This window comes from Leopardus geoffroyi, chromosome A2 (assembly GCF_018350155.1).
Source record: "Leopardus geoffroyi isolate Oge1 chromosome A2, O.geoffroyi_Oge1_pat1.0, whole genome shotgun sequence".
NCBI lineage: Eukaryota > Metazoa > Chordata > Mammalia > Carnivora > Felidae > Leopardus > Leopardus geoffroyi.
In genome coordinates, this window is record NC_059331.1 from 75,417,707 (window position 1) to 75,439,824 (window position 22,118).

Consider the following 22,118-nt stretch of genomic DNA (forward strand, 5'->3'; position numbering starts at 1 on the left):
AGCGAATATTAGTAAATAATGTCATAATCATGGAACCAGTAAGAACAACAAAAAAATAAATCATGAAATCAACAACGGTTTTGTTCAGATTCTCCAGGGGCCATCTCCACTGAGCTGGGAAAGTCAGAAGTAGAGATGCACGAAATGACGCCCCGGTTCAGAGGCTGCTAAAACTACATTTCCCAGCAGCCCCTGTTTCCAGTGTCTCGGTTTCTCTCATTTCCGGGTCTGTCATGTGACTCTCCGGCTGCATCATGGCGGAAGCAGAGAGGCAGGTAAATGCTGCAACTGTTAGGCCGGGGAGGGAGAGGCGAGGTGAGGTGATCCGGGCTCGGAGCCGAGTGTGTGGAAGTGCGGAGCTGCCAGAGGGCGAGGCAGGCCCACCGCGGGACGCGCGAGGGGCGAAAGGCCATTTCGGGGAGCAGAGGAGAGGGTGGAATGGCTGCTCTTGGAGGGCACCCGGGGAAAGCTCTCCGACACACCCCCGGCGTTGGAGGGGCTGCCTTGCTTTGTCGCTGCCCCTGTGACCTGTCTTCAGTGAAATTTTGGCTGGAAGGCAGCCTGGTTGTCCCAGGAACTGACTGCCCTTGGGAAGCGTCGAAGTGAAGACAGTGAGAGTTGGTTTGCAGAAGGGCCAGGAGAGAGTAGATGATGAATTTTGTTTCGTACCTATTGTTTTTAGGTGCAAAGCTAAGTCAACTGTGACGTGCAGCAGTGGTTAAGTGCATTTGTCCTGGAGCAAAAATGCCTAGGCTCCAGTGCTGGTTCTCTTTTTTCTTTTTTTTTTTTTAATTATTTTATTTTTTGAGAGAGAGAGAGAGAAACTGAGAGACAGACAGAGCACGAGCGGGGGAGGGCAGAGAGAAAGGGAGACACAGAATCCCAAGCAGGCTCCAGGCTCCGAACTCTCAGCACAGAGCCCCGTCGTGGGGCTTGAACCCACAGACCGTGAGATCATGACCTGAGCCAAAGTCGGACACCCAACCGACTGAGCCCCCCGGGCGCCTTTGGTTCTCTTTCTTAATATGTGACTTTGGGCTAGTTACTTAACTTTAAATATAAGATGGAGATATAAGAGTAACATTCTTGGAGAGTAAATAAGTTAGAGGGTAGAATAAGTTAGCACACCAGTTAAAGTGCTTAGTGAAAGTAGGGCTCAGTAAAAGTTACATGAGATTCTTTGTTGCTGACAGAACATCAGATGGCAATGCCAGCCCACACATGGCTATGTGGGGTTGGAGTTTAGAGTAGTAGATAGTGAAGGCAAAAGAGTTATTTTCATACAAGTGATAGTGGTAATCAAAGCTTAGTTGAAATGACAAAGTACTATCAAGAAGACAGAAAAGTGCAAAGGCCAGAACTAATTGTCCATCTACAGGGTCATTTCATGTTGGCACAGTTTTTCCTTACAAATTAACAAGGCCATCAGTTTCCATAATTGTCTCTAAAAAGTGGTGTATGATGAGCTGTACCACAATGAAAGAAGTTTAGCTACTTGATAATTTATTATCAGTGGTATTAAGAATACCACTTGTGGGGCGCCTGGGTGGCGCAGTCGGTTAAGCGTCCGACTTCAGCCAGGTCACGATCTCGCGGTCCGTGAGTTCGAGCCCCGCGTCAGGCTCTGGGCTCATGGCTCAGAGCCTGGAGCCTATTTCCGATTCTGTGTCTCCCTCTCTCTCTGCCCCTCCCCCGTTCATGCTGTGTCTCTCTCTGTCCCAAAAATAAATAAACGTCGAAAAAAAAAAATTAAAAAAAAAAAAAAAAGAATACCACTTGTAACATACTTCATTTATGTAATGCAGAGTTGCCCTAAGTACATTTGATATACATCAGTAATTAAGAAATAAAGTAGAAATTTGGTTTGGGTGGTCGTTATGGTAATAGGAGTGTTGCTACCAGCCACCGAAGCCTCCTTTTTTTGATTCAGTCACTTCAAAGGAAAAATGCTTGTTAAGCACATGCAGCTTCATGAGTCATTGCTGGGTTTGATGATAGTGGTGAGATTGGTTTTTACACTGTTGGTCTTTCTGGTGGAAATAATAGCTTATTTGTTGTTTGATTTCAAACCAAAACGGGGTGCCTGCGTGGCTCGTTCCGTTGAGTGTCCGAACTCAGATCAGGTCATGACCTCACGGTTTGTGAGTTCGAGCCCCACATTGGGCTTGTTGCTGTCAGTGCAGAGCCCGCTTCAGACCCTCTGTCCCCTTCTCTTTCTGCCTCTTCCCTGCGTACGCTCTTTCTCTCTCAAAAATAAATAAAACCAAAAGCCAAGACCTTAGATACAGGGAAGTAGAGATGGAGAGAGTTGCTCTCAGTATTTACTGCTGTTTTGTGCAGAAGTTTGGCAAAGCTGTCTGATATAAAAACACACATAGAAAGTTAGTGATATAGTAAGTATGCTTTGAATTTTGATGGTACTTTTCAGTGTAAAGCCTTTACATCACATTTGGTCCTCACAAAGTAATTCTGTGTGGTGAATGTTTGTTCTGATATATAAGTCAGGACCAGCACCTCCTATGTTCCAGGCCTGCCAGTGGCTTCCCATCACACTCTGAGGGAAAGTCAGACTCCTTTATAATACCCTAGTTGCCCTACAGGACCTTGCCCAATTGTTCCTTATTCCTTTTCTCGGACTTCATTTTGTACTCTTCTCCTCTTCTCCCCTTTTGTCACTCTGCATCAGCTATACTTGGCTTTCTTACTGTTCCTTCAACAGTCTGGCTTGTCTCTACCTCAGGGCCTTTGCTCATGCTACACCCTTTATTGACCTCATATATCCAGGGCTTTCTTCCGGGGTTCCTTCACGTCTTTGTCCACGTGTTATCTTTTTGAGTGAGACCTTTGATTGTTCTTTGAGACCTCTTCTTTGCATTATTTTTCTCCTTAGTGCTCATTACCATCTGACATAGTGTGTTTTAAAGTTTCTACTTATTTGTCCTGTGTGTTTGTGTGTTCATTTCTGTATATTCTCCCCATTTGAACATACGCTTCATGACGGAAAGAATTTATTCACTGCTGTTTGCCTGACACCTAGAGTAGTGCCACAATATGTGTTAAATGATTGAATTTTACACATACGCAACTGGAAATTCAGACAACATAAGTAGTTTACTCAGGCTAGTGTGTGTAATAAATTTCCAATCTTCTATTTCCAAATAGAAATGTGTTTTCCAGAGCTCATGTTTTTTCCCACTAGAACACCCACCTTTTAAAAAATACTTGAGAACCTAATTCTAATTTTTTTTTTTTTTTACTTTATGAAGTAGAATGAACCTTATCACCTTAATAAATTTCCTTCAAGTCATAATTTCACCTTTGACACTTCAACAGCCTGAATATAGTTAAAGCAGGCATTCATCTCCCCGACAGGGTCATTCTCAAAAAGACCAGTGGTCCATTGTCAATGGCAGAAAGAAGCAGACATTCACAAATTGTCGTTCTGTTTTTTTAAAGCTGGTAAATAATCGTACCTATGTTATCAGTTCTTTTAGATTAAAAATGGTTAGATTTTTCTCACCCTGGTTGATTTGTGCGGTAGGGAGCTGTTGAAATCTGGCCTTGTGTCTACAGAGTTTTGAAGGCTAAAAGTGCACAAAAGTGGAGTTAAATAAATTTGTTAATTGTTCTGTTCGGCCCCCTTGAACCTTTTAGAAAATCTTTTTTTTTGGGGCGCCTGGGTGGCGCAGTCGGTTAGGCGTCCGACTTCAGCCAGGTCGCGATCTCGCGGTCCGTGAGTTCGAGCCCCGCGTCAGGCTCTGGGCTGATGGCTCGGAGCCTGGAGCCTGTTTCCGATTCTGTGTCTCCCTCTCTCTCTGCGCCTCCCCCGTTCATGCTGTGTCTCTCTCTGTCCCAAAAATGAATAAACGTTGAAAAAAAAATTTTTTTTAAAAAAAGAAAATATTTTTTTTTAATTAATTAATTAATTAATTTATTTATTTTTAGAGAGAGAGAGAGCGAGAGCATGAGTCGGGTAGGGGCAGAGAGAAAGAGAGAGAGAACTCCAAGCAGGCTCCCCACTGTCAGGGCAGAGCCCGATGCAGGACTCAAACCCACAGACTGTGAGATCATGACCTGAGACAAGATCAAGAGTCGGTCGCTCAACCGACTGAGCCACCTAAGCGCCCCGAACCTCTTAGAAAGTCTTGACCTAATTTTTCCCCCTAAAAAGCTTTGAGACCTGAGATGGGTATTAAAATGAGCTGTGATGACAGGTTAGGGCAGAGGAAGCTTTTTTCTTGGCATCATGCACTGGAAATGCAGACCGCCTCCATGATGAGCAAGCCAAAAATAAATCTCTCCTCTTAACTTTTCTTTGTTTTTAATTTTTATTTATTATTTTTTAATTTTAGAAAAAGAGTGAGCAGGGGAAGGGTCGGGGGGGAGAGAGAGAGAGAGAGGGAGAGAGAGAGAGGGAGAGAGAATCTCAAGTAGGTTCCATGCTCAGCCCAGAGCCCAGTGTAGGCCTCGATCTCATGATCGTGGTGACCTGTGCCGAAATCAAGAATCAGACACTCAACTGACCGAGCCACCCAGGCGCCCCTCTCCTCTTAACTTTTCTGAGCCTTGTATTCTTTGATGATTGCTTTTTTTTTTTTTTTTTTTTTTTTTTTACCCTTTAATTTTAGAAAGAACCAAAGTAATAAGATCTGTATTGAATTAACATAATGTAAAATCGTTCATGGGCTCTCAAGCTACGAAATCACTTTTTCGGACATGATTGAACATTTTTTTAAGGCACTGGGAAGTCTTTGTTTATGCTGAGTACAGGGAAGGGAGTTCACAGAAATAACCACATGTGTGTAGTTTGGAGAAAGGACTCACACCCTGTATTCTGCCTGGGAATTTTCTAACCAGCAGTTTTACTTAGTTCCAAAATGATTTACAGTTGACCTTCATGATCATGGATGCCCAACAGTATTTGTTGAGACCTCTCTTATGAATAACATTCTGCTTGGAGTCTGGTTGTTTGTATATTTGTCTTATGTCTACTACAGACTGCTGAGTCCTTAGGAACGAGGACAGAGCTCACTCATGCGTGCGTCTCTCACAGGGCTAGTGCTTTACAGGTACTAGGTGCTTAGTAAAATGTTTAAATGAATTTATTCGGGAGGAGAATGAATGGCCTTCTGAATTGAAGATGTCAAATTGTAAGTGAGATGCAGTAGAATTTGTGTTATGTTAGCTTCACTTGAAACTTTCAAGAGTTATTCATTCAAATGTATTGTAGATGACATTTCCTAAATTCCTTACTCTGCCAGCTCCCCGGGTACCTTTTCATCTTTCCTACCAACCATCAGGGAACCTGGTCTATTAAAATATTTGACCATCTATTCCTTGACAGGAGAGGAGAGTTTCTTTTTTGAATTTTCCCTGTGCGTTTTAGAATTGAGGATTTTTTTTTTTTTTTTTAATAAGAGAGAGTTTGAGGGCAGGAGAGGGTCAGAGGAAGAGAGAGAGAATCCTTCAGTAAGCTCCAAGCTCAGTGCAGGGCCCAAATGGAGGGTTTGAGACCATGACCCGAGCCAAAACCAAGAGTTGGATGCTCAACCGACTGAGCCACAGGAGCCCAAAATTTGGGGAAATTTTATCCTTATTGTAGAGCATTTACTGATTATCAGATGACAGTTCATGAGCACATACACACCCATGTGAGTGTGCCCCATGTGTAAAATAAAAATCACATCAACCAATACTTGCCTGTGGACAGAGGCATTTACGCTCTAGAACTCTTGTGAGTCTGAAATGAGATTATGTTAAAAAGTGGCCAGGTCAAAGTGCCTTATATGTGGGACTAGAGTTTATTATCTAGACTTGGGCTTTGCTCAGTTATATACTATTCTCTTTTTTTACAGTTTGATAAAGATCTTTTGAAAGCAATTTGACTGATAACTAAAGGAAAAATAAAGCCCCAAACAAGCAGTTGCTAAAAGCACAGAATCTGGGAAATTTTTAGAGGATCCATTCTTTACTGTGTAACTAAAGTGTAGTCACAAATTAGCTAGACGTGGTTATTGCCTTATAAGTTTTTCTGCTCATCTTTGTCTGGGCTGATTGGCTGGAGTCCGGCATCACTAGCTGATTACTAGCGGTCGCCCCAGTACCCACGTTACCGCCTTGGGAGGGAGCACTCATCCAATCTGGGGTTCTGCGTTTCACGCATTCCCCATCCTTGGCTGTTCAGTCACGGTTGCCTTTGTTTCTGCCAGGGACCTGGTCCTCCTCGGTGTTCTTGTTCCCAGATGCTTGTGATTCTAAGCTCTTATTTCAACTCAACAAATCCGAATCTGTGAAGATGGCTTGTTTGCGTGGGTCCTACCCAATTCCCCAAACTGACCTTATGCGATTGTGATGTGAAGTCAGATTTGGGACTGGGTCACTGCGTGGCCTGGCTGGTCCCTTTTTCCACACTGGCCAGACGTCCATATTTTCCTTCATTTGCAGAATATGATGAGTGCGGGAGCTGAGCCGTGGGGGGTTAAGCGGGGTACCCTGAGTCTGCCCACTCTTCTCAGCCCCCCATGTACTCTTTCATCTTTCCTACTCAACCAACCTACTGCCTGAGTGCCCCGAACTGGCCACAGCTCCTTTGAGCTTTTACAAATTGAGGCCTCAGGGCACCTAGGTGGCTCAGTCCATTAAGTGTCCAACTTCGTCTCAGGTCATGATCTCACAGTTTATGGTTTGAGCCCTGCATCAGGCTCTGTGTCAACAGCTCAGAGCCTGGAGCCTGCTTCGGATTCTGTGTCTCCCTCTCTGCCCCTCCCCCACTCATGCTCTGTCTCTGCCTCAAAAATAACAATAAACAAAAATTAATTACATAGAAATTGAGGGCTTGATGATACCGGGATAGCAGGTACATATCACACAAAATATATCCTCTTGCCTCTGCCTGTGTCACATGTTGGGATCTCTCACACCCTGTCTTCCATTAAGCTCAGCTGTGTCCCAGTTTGTTGGCAAGGAGAGAAGGTGGCCGTGTAGTGTTGAGTGTTTCAGCTCTGTCCCCAGGCCAGGCTGATTGCCCGGAGACTGGTCTCCGCTCTGTTTCTTCATCCTGCAGACAAGGGAGCTGGCCTTCCTCAGGCTCCAGCCTCCATTTTTCCCCCAAATTCTGCACCCTCCCCCAACAAATAGTGTGTATAGATTCAAGAGGTCACATGTCAAGCACCAAGATCATTAGGTTTGGATATATGCTTGAGTTTAGGGGATTGGTTTGCAACAGAAAGGTAAGGTAGCATTCCATTGTTGCCCAGATTTTATCTGGCTATATACTTGTCTCTCTGTGTCTTCTAGCTCATCATTTTTGCTTCAACCAGAACAGCACCATTTTATTATTGTGGTAAAATATGCGTAGTATTTACCACTTTAACCATTTTTTTTTTTAAGTTTTACTGTATTTATTTTGAGAGAGACAGAGACTGTGCGAGAGAGGGAGGGGCAGAGAGAGGGAGAGAGAGAATCCCAAGCAGGCTCCGCGCCACCAGCCGGAGCCCGACGCGGGGCTTGAACTCATGAATCGTGAGATCATGACCTGAGCTGAAATCAAGAGTTGGATGCCCAACCGACTGAGCCACCCAGGCGCCCCACCACTTTAACCGTTTTTAAGTGCATTGGCATTGTCAGTGCAGCTGTCCCCACCGTCCATCTCCAGAACTTCTCATCTGGACCTGTTAAACCCTATCCTAAACCCTCCACCCCATCCTCCCCCCAGCCCCTGCCAAGCTCTGTTCTACTTTCTGCCTCATGTACTTGGAACCCTGAAGTATGTATCTGGTTTATTTCACTTAGAAAACACAGTTTTGTAACTTGTATTTTCATGATTTGTTTGAAGTTCTTGGAAAGATACAGAGTATGAAGCTAAAAAAAACAGTTGAAAACCATTGCCCCTTTCTAAACCGTAACCTTTCCCACCGTTCAGCCTGGCTTTTGGAGCCCTCTCTGGGACTTTCACTTCATGTCTTCCGATTTGCCCCTCATCCCCAGGGCATTAAGCACCGGGGCTTTTTGAGTGGATGAAGCAAGGAGGTAGCAGACCAGGCTCATTCCTGAAGTCACTCTTGCATGGCTTTGGTAGGATTGGGGGCAAAAGTGTAATTTTTCTTGAGGCCGCAGCTCAGTTTGGGAGGTTCATGCTGGAGCGGGGGTAAGTTTGAGAATGTCCTGGAGTAAATGTTCTCACTGATACCAACAGCCACAGGAAGCTTCTGTGAGAGCCCGGTTTTCTTCTGCAGGCTCGGGTTTCTGAGAGTCTCATGCCTTGTGCTATCACAGCCTGGCACCGTATGGTTTTTGGTGCAGAGTCAAGCATATAATTTGATTTTGGGGCGCCTGGGTGGTTCAGTTGGTTGCGCCTCCGACTTCGGCTCAGGTCATGATCTCATCGTGGGTTTGAGCCCCACGTCGGGCTCTGTGTTGACAGCTCTGAGCCTGGAGCCTGCTTCAGATTCTGTCTTTCTTTCTCTCTCTCTCTCCCTCTCTGCCCCTCCCCTGCTCACACTCTGTCTCTCAAAAATAAATAAAGGTTAAAAAAAAAATTTAAAAGAAAAGAATATAATTTGATTTTGAGTTTTTGATTGAAGTTGGTGGGTGGAGACTTAAAAAGAATATAATTTGATTTTGAGCTTTTGGTTGAAATTGGTGGGTGGAGACTTACGCTTTGGTTTTAACGAAGAACATAAATGGAACATTTGTCCTTTTACCCTATGTGTCTATATGAATGTATCTCAAAAAACAAAAAACAAAAAACCTTCCTTAGGTTTAATGGCACTTTTCTGAAAAGAGTAATCCAGTGTCCCTTTAAAGTTCTTGAGCTGGGGATAGAAATCTAGGGGCAGGTCATTGGCATGGTCGTCAAAGCCTTGTTTCTCGAATGTTAGTAACTTACTATTCAGGGACAGTCAGGGGCGGAAAGGGTGTCAGAAGTCGTTAAGTTCAGCCTCTAAGCCTCAGTGTTCTTACCTCAGGGGTCATTAGGAAATTCTAAGATGCTGGGTACAAAGCATTTAGCATTGTGGGATATATATAATAGATGTTCAGTAAAGATGTCAGAATAGTGACTGTTAATAATAAATGGAGTGTGTCCAGAAGAGAAGGATCCCGGTGGTAAGTGGATGAGAACCAGGATCTGGGGATGGTTAGCACAGAGGAAAAACAATTTAGAAGGGCAGGCATGATACGTGTCATTAACTCTCTGGAGAACTGTCAAGTAGTAGAAGAATTGGATTTTTTTATGTGTCTTATTGGTGCCAAGAACAAAAAGTTCCTATGGCGAGATCGTAGCTCCAAATTAATAAGCATTTTCTAGTACTTAGAAGAACCTTACCGCGTCGGGGTGTGGAGGAGATTCTCATGTTCATCGTGGTTAATGGCACAACTACAATAAAATTCTTAATCACAAGTCACATTCGTCCCCGTTTCACAGATGGCCTCTCAGAGCAAGTACCGTATCGTCCACAAGGCTGTTGCAGAGACAGCCTGTCACCTGCAAGGTTCTTAGGAATTTCCTATGAATGAAATTAAAATGTGTGCAAACACCAGATTTGTGTTTAGCCTGCTTCGCAACCAGTACTGAGTAATAGAAGCATCTAACTTTTGTTAAAATGTTTATTTTTTTTCTTGAAAAATATTAGTACTTTCCAAGATGTCCTTGCCCCATTTTTTTCGTTCTTGTATAGCTCATGGATTGTTGCAAAATGCTTACATTCAGTGTCAGCATATTAGTTGTAACCTTTTATTGCTATTGATATCTATAAGTACGTTAAGTAAATCTTCATTTTGCTGACCTCTTTGAGGATGCGTGGCATCAGCAGATTCTCTCTTTCAGTGGACAGGTGAGAGATTAGCAGGATCGAGTCAATTTTTCCCTTTTTGCTTTGTTTTCTCCAGAACAGCAAGATTCATGCTCTAGCAAGAGGGAAACTGTGTTAAATGGCAGAATTCGTCTTCTGGCTAATGGTTTTAAGAGTGGATGTAAATTATATAGCTTGTTTGCACAACGGCTGATAGGTACCACTCTAGGGGAATTCTTTTGTAAAAAGCTGTTTAAGCAAGACCATCATTTTGACTCAACCAGATTAATAGCATAGTAATTAATAGCACAAGGGCTTTTCAGTATAAAAATTGGCTCACGGATAATTTGAGACGGCAGCTTCCTCTTCCCTTCCGTGATCAGTAAGGCTGCTTTGCTGGACCCGTTTCCATTTTTAGCGAAGGAAAGAGCCTTCTGTGTCTTCCCATGACAGTTCCCGCGGTCATTCGTCAGCCTGCTGACCACCCGAGGGAGGTCAGCAGGAGCAGTGGGTCTGAGTGGCCCCAGAGGGACCGTCTCAGTCCTGCCACGCATGGGAAGTGGAGGGAGGCCTAGGAGGGTCACACCATGTGGAGTCCTTTCAACTGTGGTTGCAAATTACCTCCCAGCAGGGCAGGTGGGTGTTGGTGGTGGGGATGTGGTGACCCTTTTCCCTCAAAAATATGTTATATTTTATTCTTTTGTCACCTCTTCTGACCATTCTCCCCCTCTGTGCTTTGCAGAAAACTGAGTGTCTCGAAGAATCTACGGATGAGTCTGAGGTAAGGTGGGTGGTTCAGGAGCCTGAGGATTTCTTGTCGCCACATGATCCCGTGCTTGTTTTGCCTCGTGGGGACTGGGGTGCAAAGGGCAGTACGTGATTGAACCTTGGGGAACAACATGCCAGTTGTCTTCAGAAATATATTAAAAAAAATTTTTAAGGCTTATTGATTTTTGAGAGAGAGAGAGAGAGAGAGAGAGAGAGATAGCGTGAGTGGGGAGGGGCAGAGAGAGAGGGAGACACAGAATCCCAAGCAGGCTCCAGGCTCTGAGCTGTCAGCACAGAGCCTGATGCAGGGCTTGAACTCACAGACTGTGAGATCATGACCTGAGCCGAAGTCAGACGCTTAACTGACTGAGCCACCCAGGCGCCCCCCATTCTTCAGAAATATTAAATGGATCGGCTTAAATAAGCAGGAGAAGGAACAAAACACTTTCTCCTGATCTTGAATAGTACTTTAACCCAAAGTGCCTTGGCAGTGGGAAATTTGATACAAAGTTTTACAAACTAATCTTGGCCTCTTTAAAAATCTGAATTTTAAAACAACCGCTGTAGGTTCTACCATACTTACTTTTTTCTTCATTCTTTTAACGACTATGGCATGCTCACTGGTGTAATTTATCAATCACCAAAATTAGAGTTTAGTTCATAAAATAAAAAGGAGGAAAGTCACTTCCTTAAAAACTGTTAAGAAGCTAAGTTTTGTTAAAGTTTGTATTTTAAGGAGAATAAAGTAATATATAGGGTGGGCTTTTTAAAACAAATTTCTTTTCAAGACTATGCATAGGAAATAGGTTTAAGTATAACAAACTAATGAACCTACCAATTTTATGGATGGACTTATAATAATACTTATATTGTTTCCTTATACTATTTCATTTAGCTCAGAGGAGTGAAAAAAATATGTGTGATAACCTGCTGGAAATTCACACCAATGTGACTATAGCCAGTATAATGTATAAATTTGGGTTGATATTGCATATAGTTATTACATGGAATTTGTTTCCTTTTTCAAGGAAAAGGTGGGCTTAAACATATTCATCTGGAGAACATCTTATATGTTATGCTATTATGTGTTTGTAGTTTGGTGCTGCAGGCATGGTTCCTAATACCTTTACTACTAAAGACCTGTGATAATCTCTTTGGGGCTCCTGATAAGGCACTGCAGAGTTTGCTTATAGATATGGCATAACACTTGTTAATTTTTTGTGTGTGTTCATTTGTTTTTGAGAGAGAGAGAGACAGAGACAAGATTGTGAGTCTAGGAGGGGCAGAGAGAGAGAGAGAGAGGGAGACACAGAATGTGAAGCAGGCTCCAGGCTCTGAGCTGTCAGCACAGAACCCGACATGGGGCTCGAACTCACGGACCCTGAGATCATGACTGGAGCTGAAGTCGGCTGCTTAACCAACTGAACCACCCAGGCGCCCCAAGGTTGTTCTTTTAAAGTTGAGCAAACCGAGACCCTGCAGGTAACCTGTCGTAATGTCGTATAGCAGGTTCATGGGAGAAGTGGGTTCAAACTCCAGCCCCCAGCATTTTGCTGTCTAGCTCTGATAGGTGGGGACTGAGGGAACTGGAGTCCGGCCTCAGGTTCATATCTCAGCTGTACTTTGTACCTGCTGTGTGACCTTGGAGGTAGCACCCAGCTCCTCTGTTCATCAGTTTCCTCTTACGGAAAATGGGGTCGTTGCTGACCGTGTGGCTGCCGTGACGATTAGGTAAGATTGCTCTTTGCACAGCATCTTGTACGGTGCTAGCACCTGGGAAGCAAGCAGTCCACATAGGCTAGTGATTCTCAGCTTGTGTTTCAAAGGTAGCGCTGGTGCCCATTCTGCAGCCTGGGGCTTCCACTTGAGGGCTTGGAGAGGCTCCCCGAGACCCTGGAAAAGCAGGTGTTCTCCCCGATACTGTGGCTTCTAATGGGTCCATGGGCCAGCGAGGTAGTCAGGCTGGTGGTGGACAAGTCTGGGGCTTTTCGGTGTAGTGAGTTGGTTTATAATCCAGCCTTTGGAGCATTTTGTCTTGGGTTTGTCCATTTGAATCACTTTCCGGTTACAGGATTGAGATTGTGAGACACTGCTCAGTTGCCGAAGAATCTTTATTTTTCCTTTTCTCTTCTTCCCACTAGGTTTTATAATGGTTAATTCAACTTGCACAGGGCAGGCCTTTCCTCCTTATACTTCTGCCTTTTCTTTATTCAAGTGCTCAGGTGTTTTTCCATTTCTTTTCTTTTTTTTTTAATTTTTAATGTTTTTTTTTTTATTTTGGAGAGAGAGAGACAGAGAGAGACAGAGACGGAGTGTGAGCAGGGGAGGGGAGAAGGAGGGGAGAGGGAGACACAGCATCCAAAGCAGGCTCCAGGCTCCGAGCTGTCAGTACAGAGCCCGACGTGGGACTCGAACGCACGAACCATGAGATCATGACCTGAATACGACATGTCCGAATACGGACACTTAACCGACTGAGCCACCCAGGTGCCCCAGTTTTTTCCATTTCTGCAAGCAACAGTATTTAGCGTTTTCAGCCATGGAATTGTAACAATTTATCTGTTTCCTTATGAAATGCTGCATTTCTTATAGACAGCTTTTATATTGGGAAGACCCTAGTGTTAGGTTATTCTAAAGTTGTTACTTAAAACATTTTTAAATTTATTTTTAATTGTGATAAACTACACATAATGTAGAATTTGCCGTCTTAACCGTTTTTAAGCGTACAGTTTAGTATTGTTTAGTGCAGTCATGCTGTTGAGCAAACCTACCTCCGGAACCTGTTCATCTTGCACAACTGAAACTCTGTGCCCCTTGGATTATAGCTCCCCGTTCTTCCACCCTGCAGGCCCCTGGCAGCCACCACTCTACTTTGTGTGTTTAGGAGTCTGACCACTCTAGGTGCTTCGTGTAAGTGGACTCATGCCGTACGTATTTGTCTTTTTGTGACTGGCTTATTTCATTTAGCATCAGGTCCTGAAGGTGCATCTGTTGTGTTACCTGTGTCAATTCTCCCCTTTTTTTTTTCTCTTAATTTTTATTTATTTTTGAGAGAGACAAGGTGCGAACGGGGGAGGGACAGAGAGAGAGGGAGACAGAATCCAAAGCACGTTCCAGGCCCTGTGTCATCACAGAGGCTGTTGCAGGGCTCCAACCCACAAACGGCGAGATCATGACCTGAGCTGAAGTCAGGCGCTTAACGGATTGCGCCCCTCCTTCTTTTTTAAGGCTGAATAATATTCCATGGCATATACAAACCACATTTTACCTAGTCATCTCTGATGGGCACTTGGGTTGCTTTTACCTTTTTGTTTTTGTGAACAGCGTGGCAATGAACATGAGTGTAAAACTGTCTCTTTGAGACAACTGCTTTTAGTTCTTTGGCGTACATACCCAAAAGTGGAATTGCTGGATCATGTGGTAATTCTATTTTTAATTTTTTTTGAGGAACCACTCTACTATTTTCCATAGAGGCTGCACCATTTAATGTTTCCAACGGTAGGGCACAAGGGTTCTGGTTTCTTCACGTCCCTGCCAACCCTTGTTTTTTCTGTTTTTCTGTTTGTTTGTTTTTATAGCAGCCATCCTGACAGGTGTGAAGTGATATTGTGGTTTTCATTTGCATTTCCTTGATGATTCAGTGGTGCTGAGCACCTCTTTACAAGCTTGTTGGCCATTTGTATATTTTCTTTGAAGAAATGTCTATTCCAGTCCTTTGCCCATTTTTTAATCAAGTTCTTTGGGTTTTTGTTGTTGAGGAGTTCTTTATATATGATGGATGTTAATCCTTGTCAGATAGAGATAGATATGGATAGATCCTTATCGAAGATAGATAGATAAACCTGTTGTCTTTATTTATAAGTCAACAACCTGTGAGTAGGATATATGGGTAGATGGATTGACGTACAGCTATAGATCTGTAGAGTTGTGATTTAACTGTATCTACATAAAGAATATACATAATGTAATGTATAAAGAATATATTTATCTATATATATATATATCCCTATTCAGTTATACAATTTACAATATTTAAATAATTTCTCCCTTTCCTTGGGTTGCCTTTTCGCCATGGAGCGTGTTGTTTGATGCATAGAAGTTCTAAAATTTTGATGTAGTCCACTTTATCTATTTTTGCTTTTTTCCCTGCCTCTTGGTGTCGTATCTGAGACATCATCGACAAATCTGGTGTTACAAAGCTTTTCCCTTATGTTTTCTTCCAAATTCTCATTTTTTGTGTTCAAAACAGGAAAACGAACTGCTCAAAACTCTCTGTTGGGGCACCTGAGTGGCTCAGTCGGTTGAGCGGCCAACTCTTGATTTCAGCTTAAGTCATGATTGCAGGATTGTGAGATCGAGCCCCATGTCCTGCAGTGTGGAGCCCGCTTGAGATTCTCTCTCTCTCCCTCTGCCCCTCTCCCCTGATCGCTCGTGCTCTCTCTCTCTCTAAAACAACAACAACAAACCAAACAACCCAAAACTGTCTGTGCTTTTTTCATTGTTCTTGGAACCTTGCAACCACATAAAATGAAATTGCTGGGTGTAGTATAATTAATATAATTGACAGAGGTGTATATGTCACCATATAAAACTTTTAAGAATTTTAAGTTGTACTTTGCAGTTAAAGTGGAAATTCAAAACCATATTTCAACCAAGGGAGTATGTTATTTTTTTAATGTTTATTTATTTATTTTGAGAGAGAAAGTATGTGAGCAGGGGGAGGGGCAGAAAGAGGGAGAGAGAGAATCCCAAGCAGGGTCTGCACTGTCAGACCCGGGATTCGATCCCACGACCCTGGGATTATGACCTGAGCTGAAATCAAGAGTCAGATGCTTAGCTGACTGAGCCACCCAGGCGTCCCTAGTATGTTACTTAATAGGTAACACAGTTAAGGGTCTTGCATTCATCTTAATACTAAATGACTTGTGGCAAATTTTGTGGGATAACCGAAGTGGTCCTCATGTCTAGTATTTTTTGTTTCTAATATATAGTCTGCTGTTTATCCCACCTTCATATCATAAGCCAGACTATTTCTTAAATGGTGCTTTACTCTTGGAAAACATAACAAGGAAGTCTGTGTTCAAAAGAACTTCATTCCCATTTTGAAGCTCCAAGATCTTGTGAGTACTTAGGGATGATTGCTGTGGCATAGGTCGTGGCAGAGTGCTACGGGAGCACAGAGGAGTGGATGATTGGTCGGGAACGGCTTCATTTGGGGTCTCCAAGAATTAAATATGGAAGACGAATCTAGGCAGAAAGGCTGGGCAAGTCTTCAGGAGGAAACCGAGTCATGAAAGTGCATGTGTGTTCAGCCAACCGTGAGGCACTCCCTGTGGCTAGAATTTGGAGGAAGTTGGGGAAATGAGGCTGGATGAGGAAACTAGGGTGAGGTTGTGAAGCTACTAACATGTCAGATCAGACGGTTTGGACTTGATCCTGTGGACACTGGGGAGCCAGCTAAAGCCTTGATTGTTAAGGGTGGAGATAGGGGCCGGTGATAGATAAACTGGAAGGAGCGACCCATGATCAGAAGTTCTAGTGCAGGCCCCAAAAGAGAGAAGTAGGGGTGTAGCGATCTGAGCTGGGCAGTAGCAGAAGACAAAGAGGAAATGTTTCTCCAGTTCACTCAAAGGGAAGTGTGGGATAGTATGTGGCAGACGGGTTGGGTGGAGAGTCAAGAAGATTCCAAAGCATCCAGTTCAGCTGTGTTGTAGGAAACTGCATAAACTCCACTAGTAGTTAAAGTTTGAAAAAGACATTTTAAACCTGGAGTTTGGGCGCCTGGGTGGCTCAGTCAGTTAAGCCTTCGACTCTTGATTTGGCTCAGGTCATGACCCCTGGGTCATGGGATCAAGCCCCATGTTGAGCTCTGTGTTGAGCATGGATCCTGCTTAAGATTCTCTCCCCCTCCCTCTGCCCCTCTCCCCTACATACACTCTCTCTCTCTCTCTCATACTCTCTCTCTCTCTCTCTCTCAAAAACAAACAAAAAACAAAACAACAACAAAAAACCCCTGAAATTGATATCTCTATATTCAGGTTTTTTTCTTCGAAAGTGGTACCTTCCAATCCATTCTTGATTCTTCTTATAATGGTTTTGTTCAAGCTGAAACAAATAATATGCTTTCATATTAAATATGCTTTTAAAGAAAAACAAATGAGCAAACTAGTATCTGGGATTTTGTTCTTAAAGTCTCACAAGTTACTGCTTATAGAAGAAAGTTCTGAGCTCTCCTTGGAGCAGAGATGGTGTAGTGGAATGAGCAGTGTTCACGCTCTACTTTGATAATGAAGATTATTACAAAACCAGACTCATTTAGTGTAGGAAACAGCTCTTGGCACTTTGGTGAGCTCTTTAGGTACAGTAACAAGTCCAAGATTTGGCCCTGATTATTGCTTCTGTTTTACAGAGAAGAAACAGACTTACAGTGTTTAGGTAACTGGCCAGGCTCACCTGCTGGTAAATGGATTTGAATCCTGCAGTCTGACTCCAAAGCCTGGTCTTCTACTGTGTAGTTACACTGCCTCCAACTTCACTGTGACCTCTCTAATTTTATTCCATACTCTTCTCTGTGTGCCTTTGTAGAATTGGGCAAGATTAAGAAAAAACTCCCTTGGAACTCCTGCCTGTGTATAAAATGATATTTTGGGTGATGTTACAGATTTTGGCTTGTTCACCTAGTAGGAAAAAATACCAGTTTCAGAATCTTGGAACTTTGCTTCTTTTCCGGGGAATAGAGGATTGTCTTGTTAATTTATAAATAACATTAATAATTATAATAAATTCCTGTTTTGCCATAAAATAAATAATGTTACCTATTTAGAAAATAGTAACATAAACATTTATAAAATATTTATAAAGTAAATGTTAGGTGTAAGTTTGTCTCCTTTGAAAAGTACATCCATCTTTGTGTGCAGACATTTAGCTACAAGAGTGTTCATTGCAACTTTGTTTATAATATAAAAATTTAGAAACAGGCTAAATATCCAGAAAGGAATTGTATTATTTTTATAATTGGTAAGAGCTTTTTGCAAAAATGTCATTTAGAGCAGAGGCCGGCAAGCTTTTTCTGTAAAGGTCTAGATAGTAAATACTTAAAGCTTTGCAGACAAAGAGGCAGTACTGAGGATATTATGTAGGTATGTAACCATATAAATATGTAAAAACTTGCTCGAAATCTGTACCAAAACAGGCATCTGGCTAGATGGGCTGGTTGTAGTTTAATGATTCCTGATTTAGAATATAATCCAGTTTTTCTCCACCCTCCAAAATCCACATGTAAGCATAGAAAAAAAAGATCACAAGACCATGTTGTCATTGGATCATGTGATTCTTATTTTATTTACTATCATTATTTGCCTTAATTTTCTAAAGTTTTACAAATAGGCATTACTTACATACTTAGCAAAACAATATAATTATTTTTTTAACAAAACATATTAATCTCTGCACATAATCTTACTGTGTTATGTGTAGATGTTACAGAACTTTTGGGTTGCATAGCAATGGGACTCAAAATGAAACTGCATTGTCCTCCCTTTCTTACCTCAAACTCAAAGTAGCGAGTTAGGAGAAAAGGTTTGGTTTGTTTCTTGCTGTCTTTATCTCATCCAAAATTACATAAGGCAAAAATTGTTCTTAACTCTAGTGTACATTTTTTCCTGAAGATTTTTTTAATGTAATTTATTGTCAAGTTAGCTAACAGAACAGTGTATATAGTGGGCTCTTGTCCATCAAGTGAAGAACGGACAAAGATGTGGTTGTATATATACAATGGAATACTACTTAACAATGAAAAAGAATGAAACCTTGCTATTTGCAAAACGTGGATGGAAGTGGAGTGTATTATGCTAAGTGAAATAAGTCAGAGGAAGACACATAGCCTATGTTTTCACTCATATCTGAAGATTTTTTTTAAGTTTTAATTTTGAGATAAATGTGGAGTCACATGCGGTTAGAAGAAATAATAGAGAGATTCTGTATACCTTTCGCCCAGTTCCCAAAGCATAACATCTCGCATAACTTTGGTGCAACATCATAAGCAGGAAATCAACATTGATAACAATCCAGGGCCTTGATTCTGATTTCACGAGTTTTTTTTTTTTTTTTTTTTTTTTTTTTTTTAACGTTTTTTTAATTTATTTTTGAGACAGAGAGAGACAGAGCATGAACGGGGGAGGGTCAGAGAGAGAGGGAGACACAGAATCGGAAGCAGGCTCCAGGCTCTGAGCCATCAGCCCAGAGCCTGACGTGGGGCTCGAACTCACTGACCGCGAGATCGTGACCTGGCTGAAGTCGGACGCTTAACCGACTGCGCCACCCAGGCGCCCCGCACGAGTTTTACATGCAATCGTTTGTGCATGTGTGCGTACATGTGTTAGTTCTATGCGCTTCTTTTTTTAAATATTTTTTTACATATTTGAGAGGGAGTGCAAGCAGGGGTGGGGCAGAGAGAGGGAGAGGGAGAGAGAGAGAATCCCAAGCAGGCTCCATGCTGTCTGTGCAGAGCCTGACACGGGGCTCGGTCCCACGAACCGGGAGATCATGACCTGAGCTGAAATCAAGAGTCGCATGCTTAACCGACTGAGCCACCCCGGCGCCCAGTCGTGTGCACTTCTGTCACATGTGAAAAGTCAGGTGATCACCTCTGCAGTAAAGATGCAAGAGCAGTTCACCACGAGGTTCGCTTATGTGATCATGGCCTCTCCCTCCCCAGCGCCAGCCCTTCTCTCTCTCCGTAGTTTTGTCATTTCAAGCACATTATATGAATTGAACCGCACAGTGTGTAATGTTTCCAGATTGACTTTTTTCCACTCTGCCAGTTTGTCTTTGAATTGGCATGGTTTGATCATTCACATTTAAGGTAATTATTGATATTTGGGGGCTTAAGTCTGCCATCTTTTATTTTCTGGTTCCTCTGCTTTTCATTTCTCTTGTTTCTCGTTTCTTCCCTGTGAGTTAATTGAAACTTTTTTAAATATTCTTAAATATTTCTTAAAACGTATCCATAGTTCTTTTTTTTTTTTTTTGAGTGTATTACTTTGTATGGTTTTCTTAATGTTGCTCTAGGTATTAAGATATGCATATATAACGTATCCGTCTACTGGTGTCCTTGATATTTTACCACTACTGGTCAAGTATGAAAACCTTACTTCCATTTATGTCTGTCTCCTGTTCCCACTTTTTATTATTATTATTATTTTTTTTTTCAACGTTTATTTATTTTTGGGACAGAGAGAGACAGAGCATGAACAGGGGAGGGGCAGAGAGAGAGAGGGAGACACAGAATCGGAAACAGGCTCCAGGCTCTAAGCCATCAGCCCAGAGCCTGACGCGGGGCTCGAACTCCCGGACCACGAGATCGTGACCTGGCTGAAGTCGGACGCTTAACCGACTGCGCCACCCAGGCGCCCCTGTTCCCACTTTTTAAACACAGTTGTCTTAAATATTTACATTCATTGAGCACCCATGTCAGAGAGTTGGTATTAAACTTTTTCTTCAACTATATCTTAAAAACTCATAACAAGAAGGATAATTTACCCCAATTTTTACCCATTCCTGTGTTCATTTTAAAGTTCTAAGCCTCCAGGGTGCCGAGTCGCTCAGTGACTTAAGTGTCGGACTTCAGTTCAGGGAATGCTCTCACGGTTTGTGGGTTCGAGCCCCGTGTCAGGCTTAGTGCTGACAACTCAGAGCTTTGGAATCTGTGTCTCCCTCTCTCTGCCCCAGCCCCGGTTGTGCTCACTCCCTCAAAAATAAATAAACGTTAAAAAAAGAAAGTCCTAAGCCTTGTGTTATCCTATTTAGAAAACTTCTTTAGCCATTCTTTAGGCTTTCATTTTTGAGGGATATTTTCACCAAGTATCACCAGATATTCACCAAAACATTTGTGGTCGACAATTCTTTTCTTGAAAACTGCTCTGCACTCCCTTCTGGCCTCTGTCATTTCAAATGATAGATGTGCTGTCATTGATGCTTCTCTGTAAGTAATGTGTCCTGTTTCCCAGGCTGCCTTCAAGATTTTTTTTTTTTTTTTTTTTTTTTTTTTTGCCTTAGTTTCCAGAAGCTTAATTATGATGTCTCTTGGTGTGGCTTTCTTTGATTTGTCTTAACTGGAGTTTGCTCAGCTTCTTGAATCTGTAAGGTTATGTCCTAGACCAAATTTGGAAAGTCTTCAGCCATTATTTCTTTGACTACTTTTTCAAATTCACTCTCTCTTCTTCTGGGACTTGAGTAATTTGAATGTTAGCTCTTTTGTTATTGTCCCACAGGTCCCTGAGACTCTGGTCATGTTTTTTCACTCAGTTTTCTTTCTCTTGTTCAGATTGGTAAATGCTGTTGATCCGTTCTCAGGTTCATTGGTTATGTTCTCTGTCGTCTCCACTCTACTGTTGAGCCCATCCACTGAGTTATTTCCTTTGGTTATTTTATTTTTCAGTCCTAAAGTTTCCATGTCTTTTTTTTTTTTTTTTTAACTTCCATTTCTTTGCTGAAATATTACTTCATTGGTTTCAAGAGAATTTATAATTGCTTGCTTATTGAAGCACTTTTATGATGGTTGCTTTAAATATCTTTTTTTTAATGTTTATTTTTAAGAGAGAGAGAGAGCATGAGCAGGGGAGAGGCAGAGAGATAGGGAGAGAGAGAATCCCAAGCAGGCTCTGTTCTGTCAGTATGGAGCCTGATGCCGAGTTTGATCCCATAAACCACAAGATCATGACCTGAGCTGAAATCAAGAGTTGGATGCGTAACCGACTGAGCTACCCAGGTGCCCCAGTGATGGATGCTTTGCACTTGATCTTAGCCAAAAGGCTGAGAAGCGATGATGGTGGTTGCTTTGAAATCCTTGCCAGAGGGGCACATGGGTAACACAGTCGGTTGAGCCTCCAACTTCGGCTCAGGTCATGATCTCTCACTTCGTGGGTTCAAGCCCTGTGTCAGGCTCCAGGCTAACAGCTCAGAGCCTGGAGCCTGCTTTGGATTCTGTGTCTCCCTTTGTCTGCCCCTCCCTTGGTTGCACTTTCTCTCTCTTTCTCTCCCTCTCTCAAAAATAAACAAACATTAAAAAAATTTCAAATCCTTGCCAGAGAATTCTAACATCTGATTCATTTCATTCTTACAATATGCATTTTAATAAAACTCTGTAAATCCTGAAGAGTCATCAATTATTTCAACTTCTTCAAGTCCCTTTCCTTGTGTACCATGTATCGTGCTGAGTGCTCTGCATGGAGTATTCCCTCCAATATGATCCATAATTCTATTAGGTACTATAGTAGGCAGGAGAGGTTGGCTATGCTACAGTAACAATCAGTTCCAAAATTTTAACAGCTTAACACAACATGGATTTGCTTCTGAGTAGAACCAGTGGTGCAGGGAGAGGAAGTTGTGGCATCAACAACTCAGAAATGTCCTCCTCTTCCGTAGGGTCTTGCCTGTTAATGGACCAGAAATGATGTGCCATGGAGTACTTTGGTCACAGAGCTGAAACCTGAGGCAGCTCTGCTGTGGGCAGAGATGTATTTTCTTAGACCTGGCTTCCTCTGAGTATAGGTTCCTAGG

General features: G+C 42.5%; 1 protein-coding gene across 1 annotated transcript in view; it reads left to right on the forward strand.

Moving 5' to 3' along the window:
* The first annotated feature begins 215 nt into the window (after positions 1-215).
* The window catches only part of VPS41 (VPS41 subunit of HOPS complex), a 186,967-nt gene continuing 165,064 nt past the window's right edge, over positions 216-22,118 (forward strand). The window contains exons 1-2 of the mRNA XM_045494370.1: positions 216-275; positions 10,534-10,572. Of these exons, the coding sequence (XP_045350326.1) occupies positions 255-275; positions 10,534-10,572 (60 nt within the window). The 5' untranslated portion in view covers positions 216-254. The remainder of the gene's footprint in view (positions 276-10,533; positions 10,573-22,118) is intronic.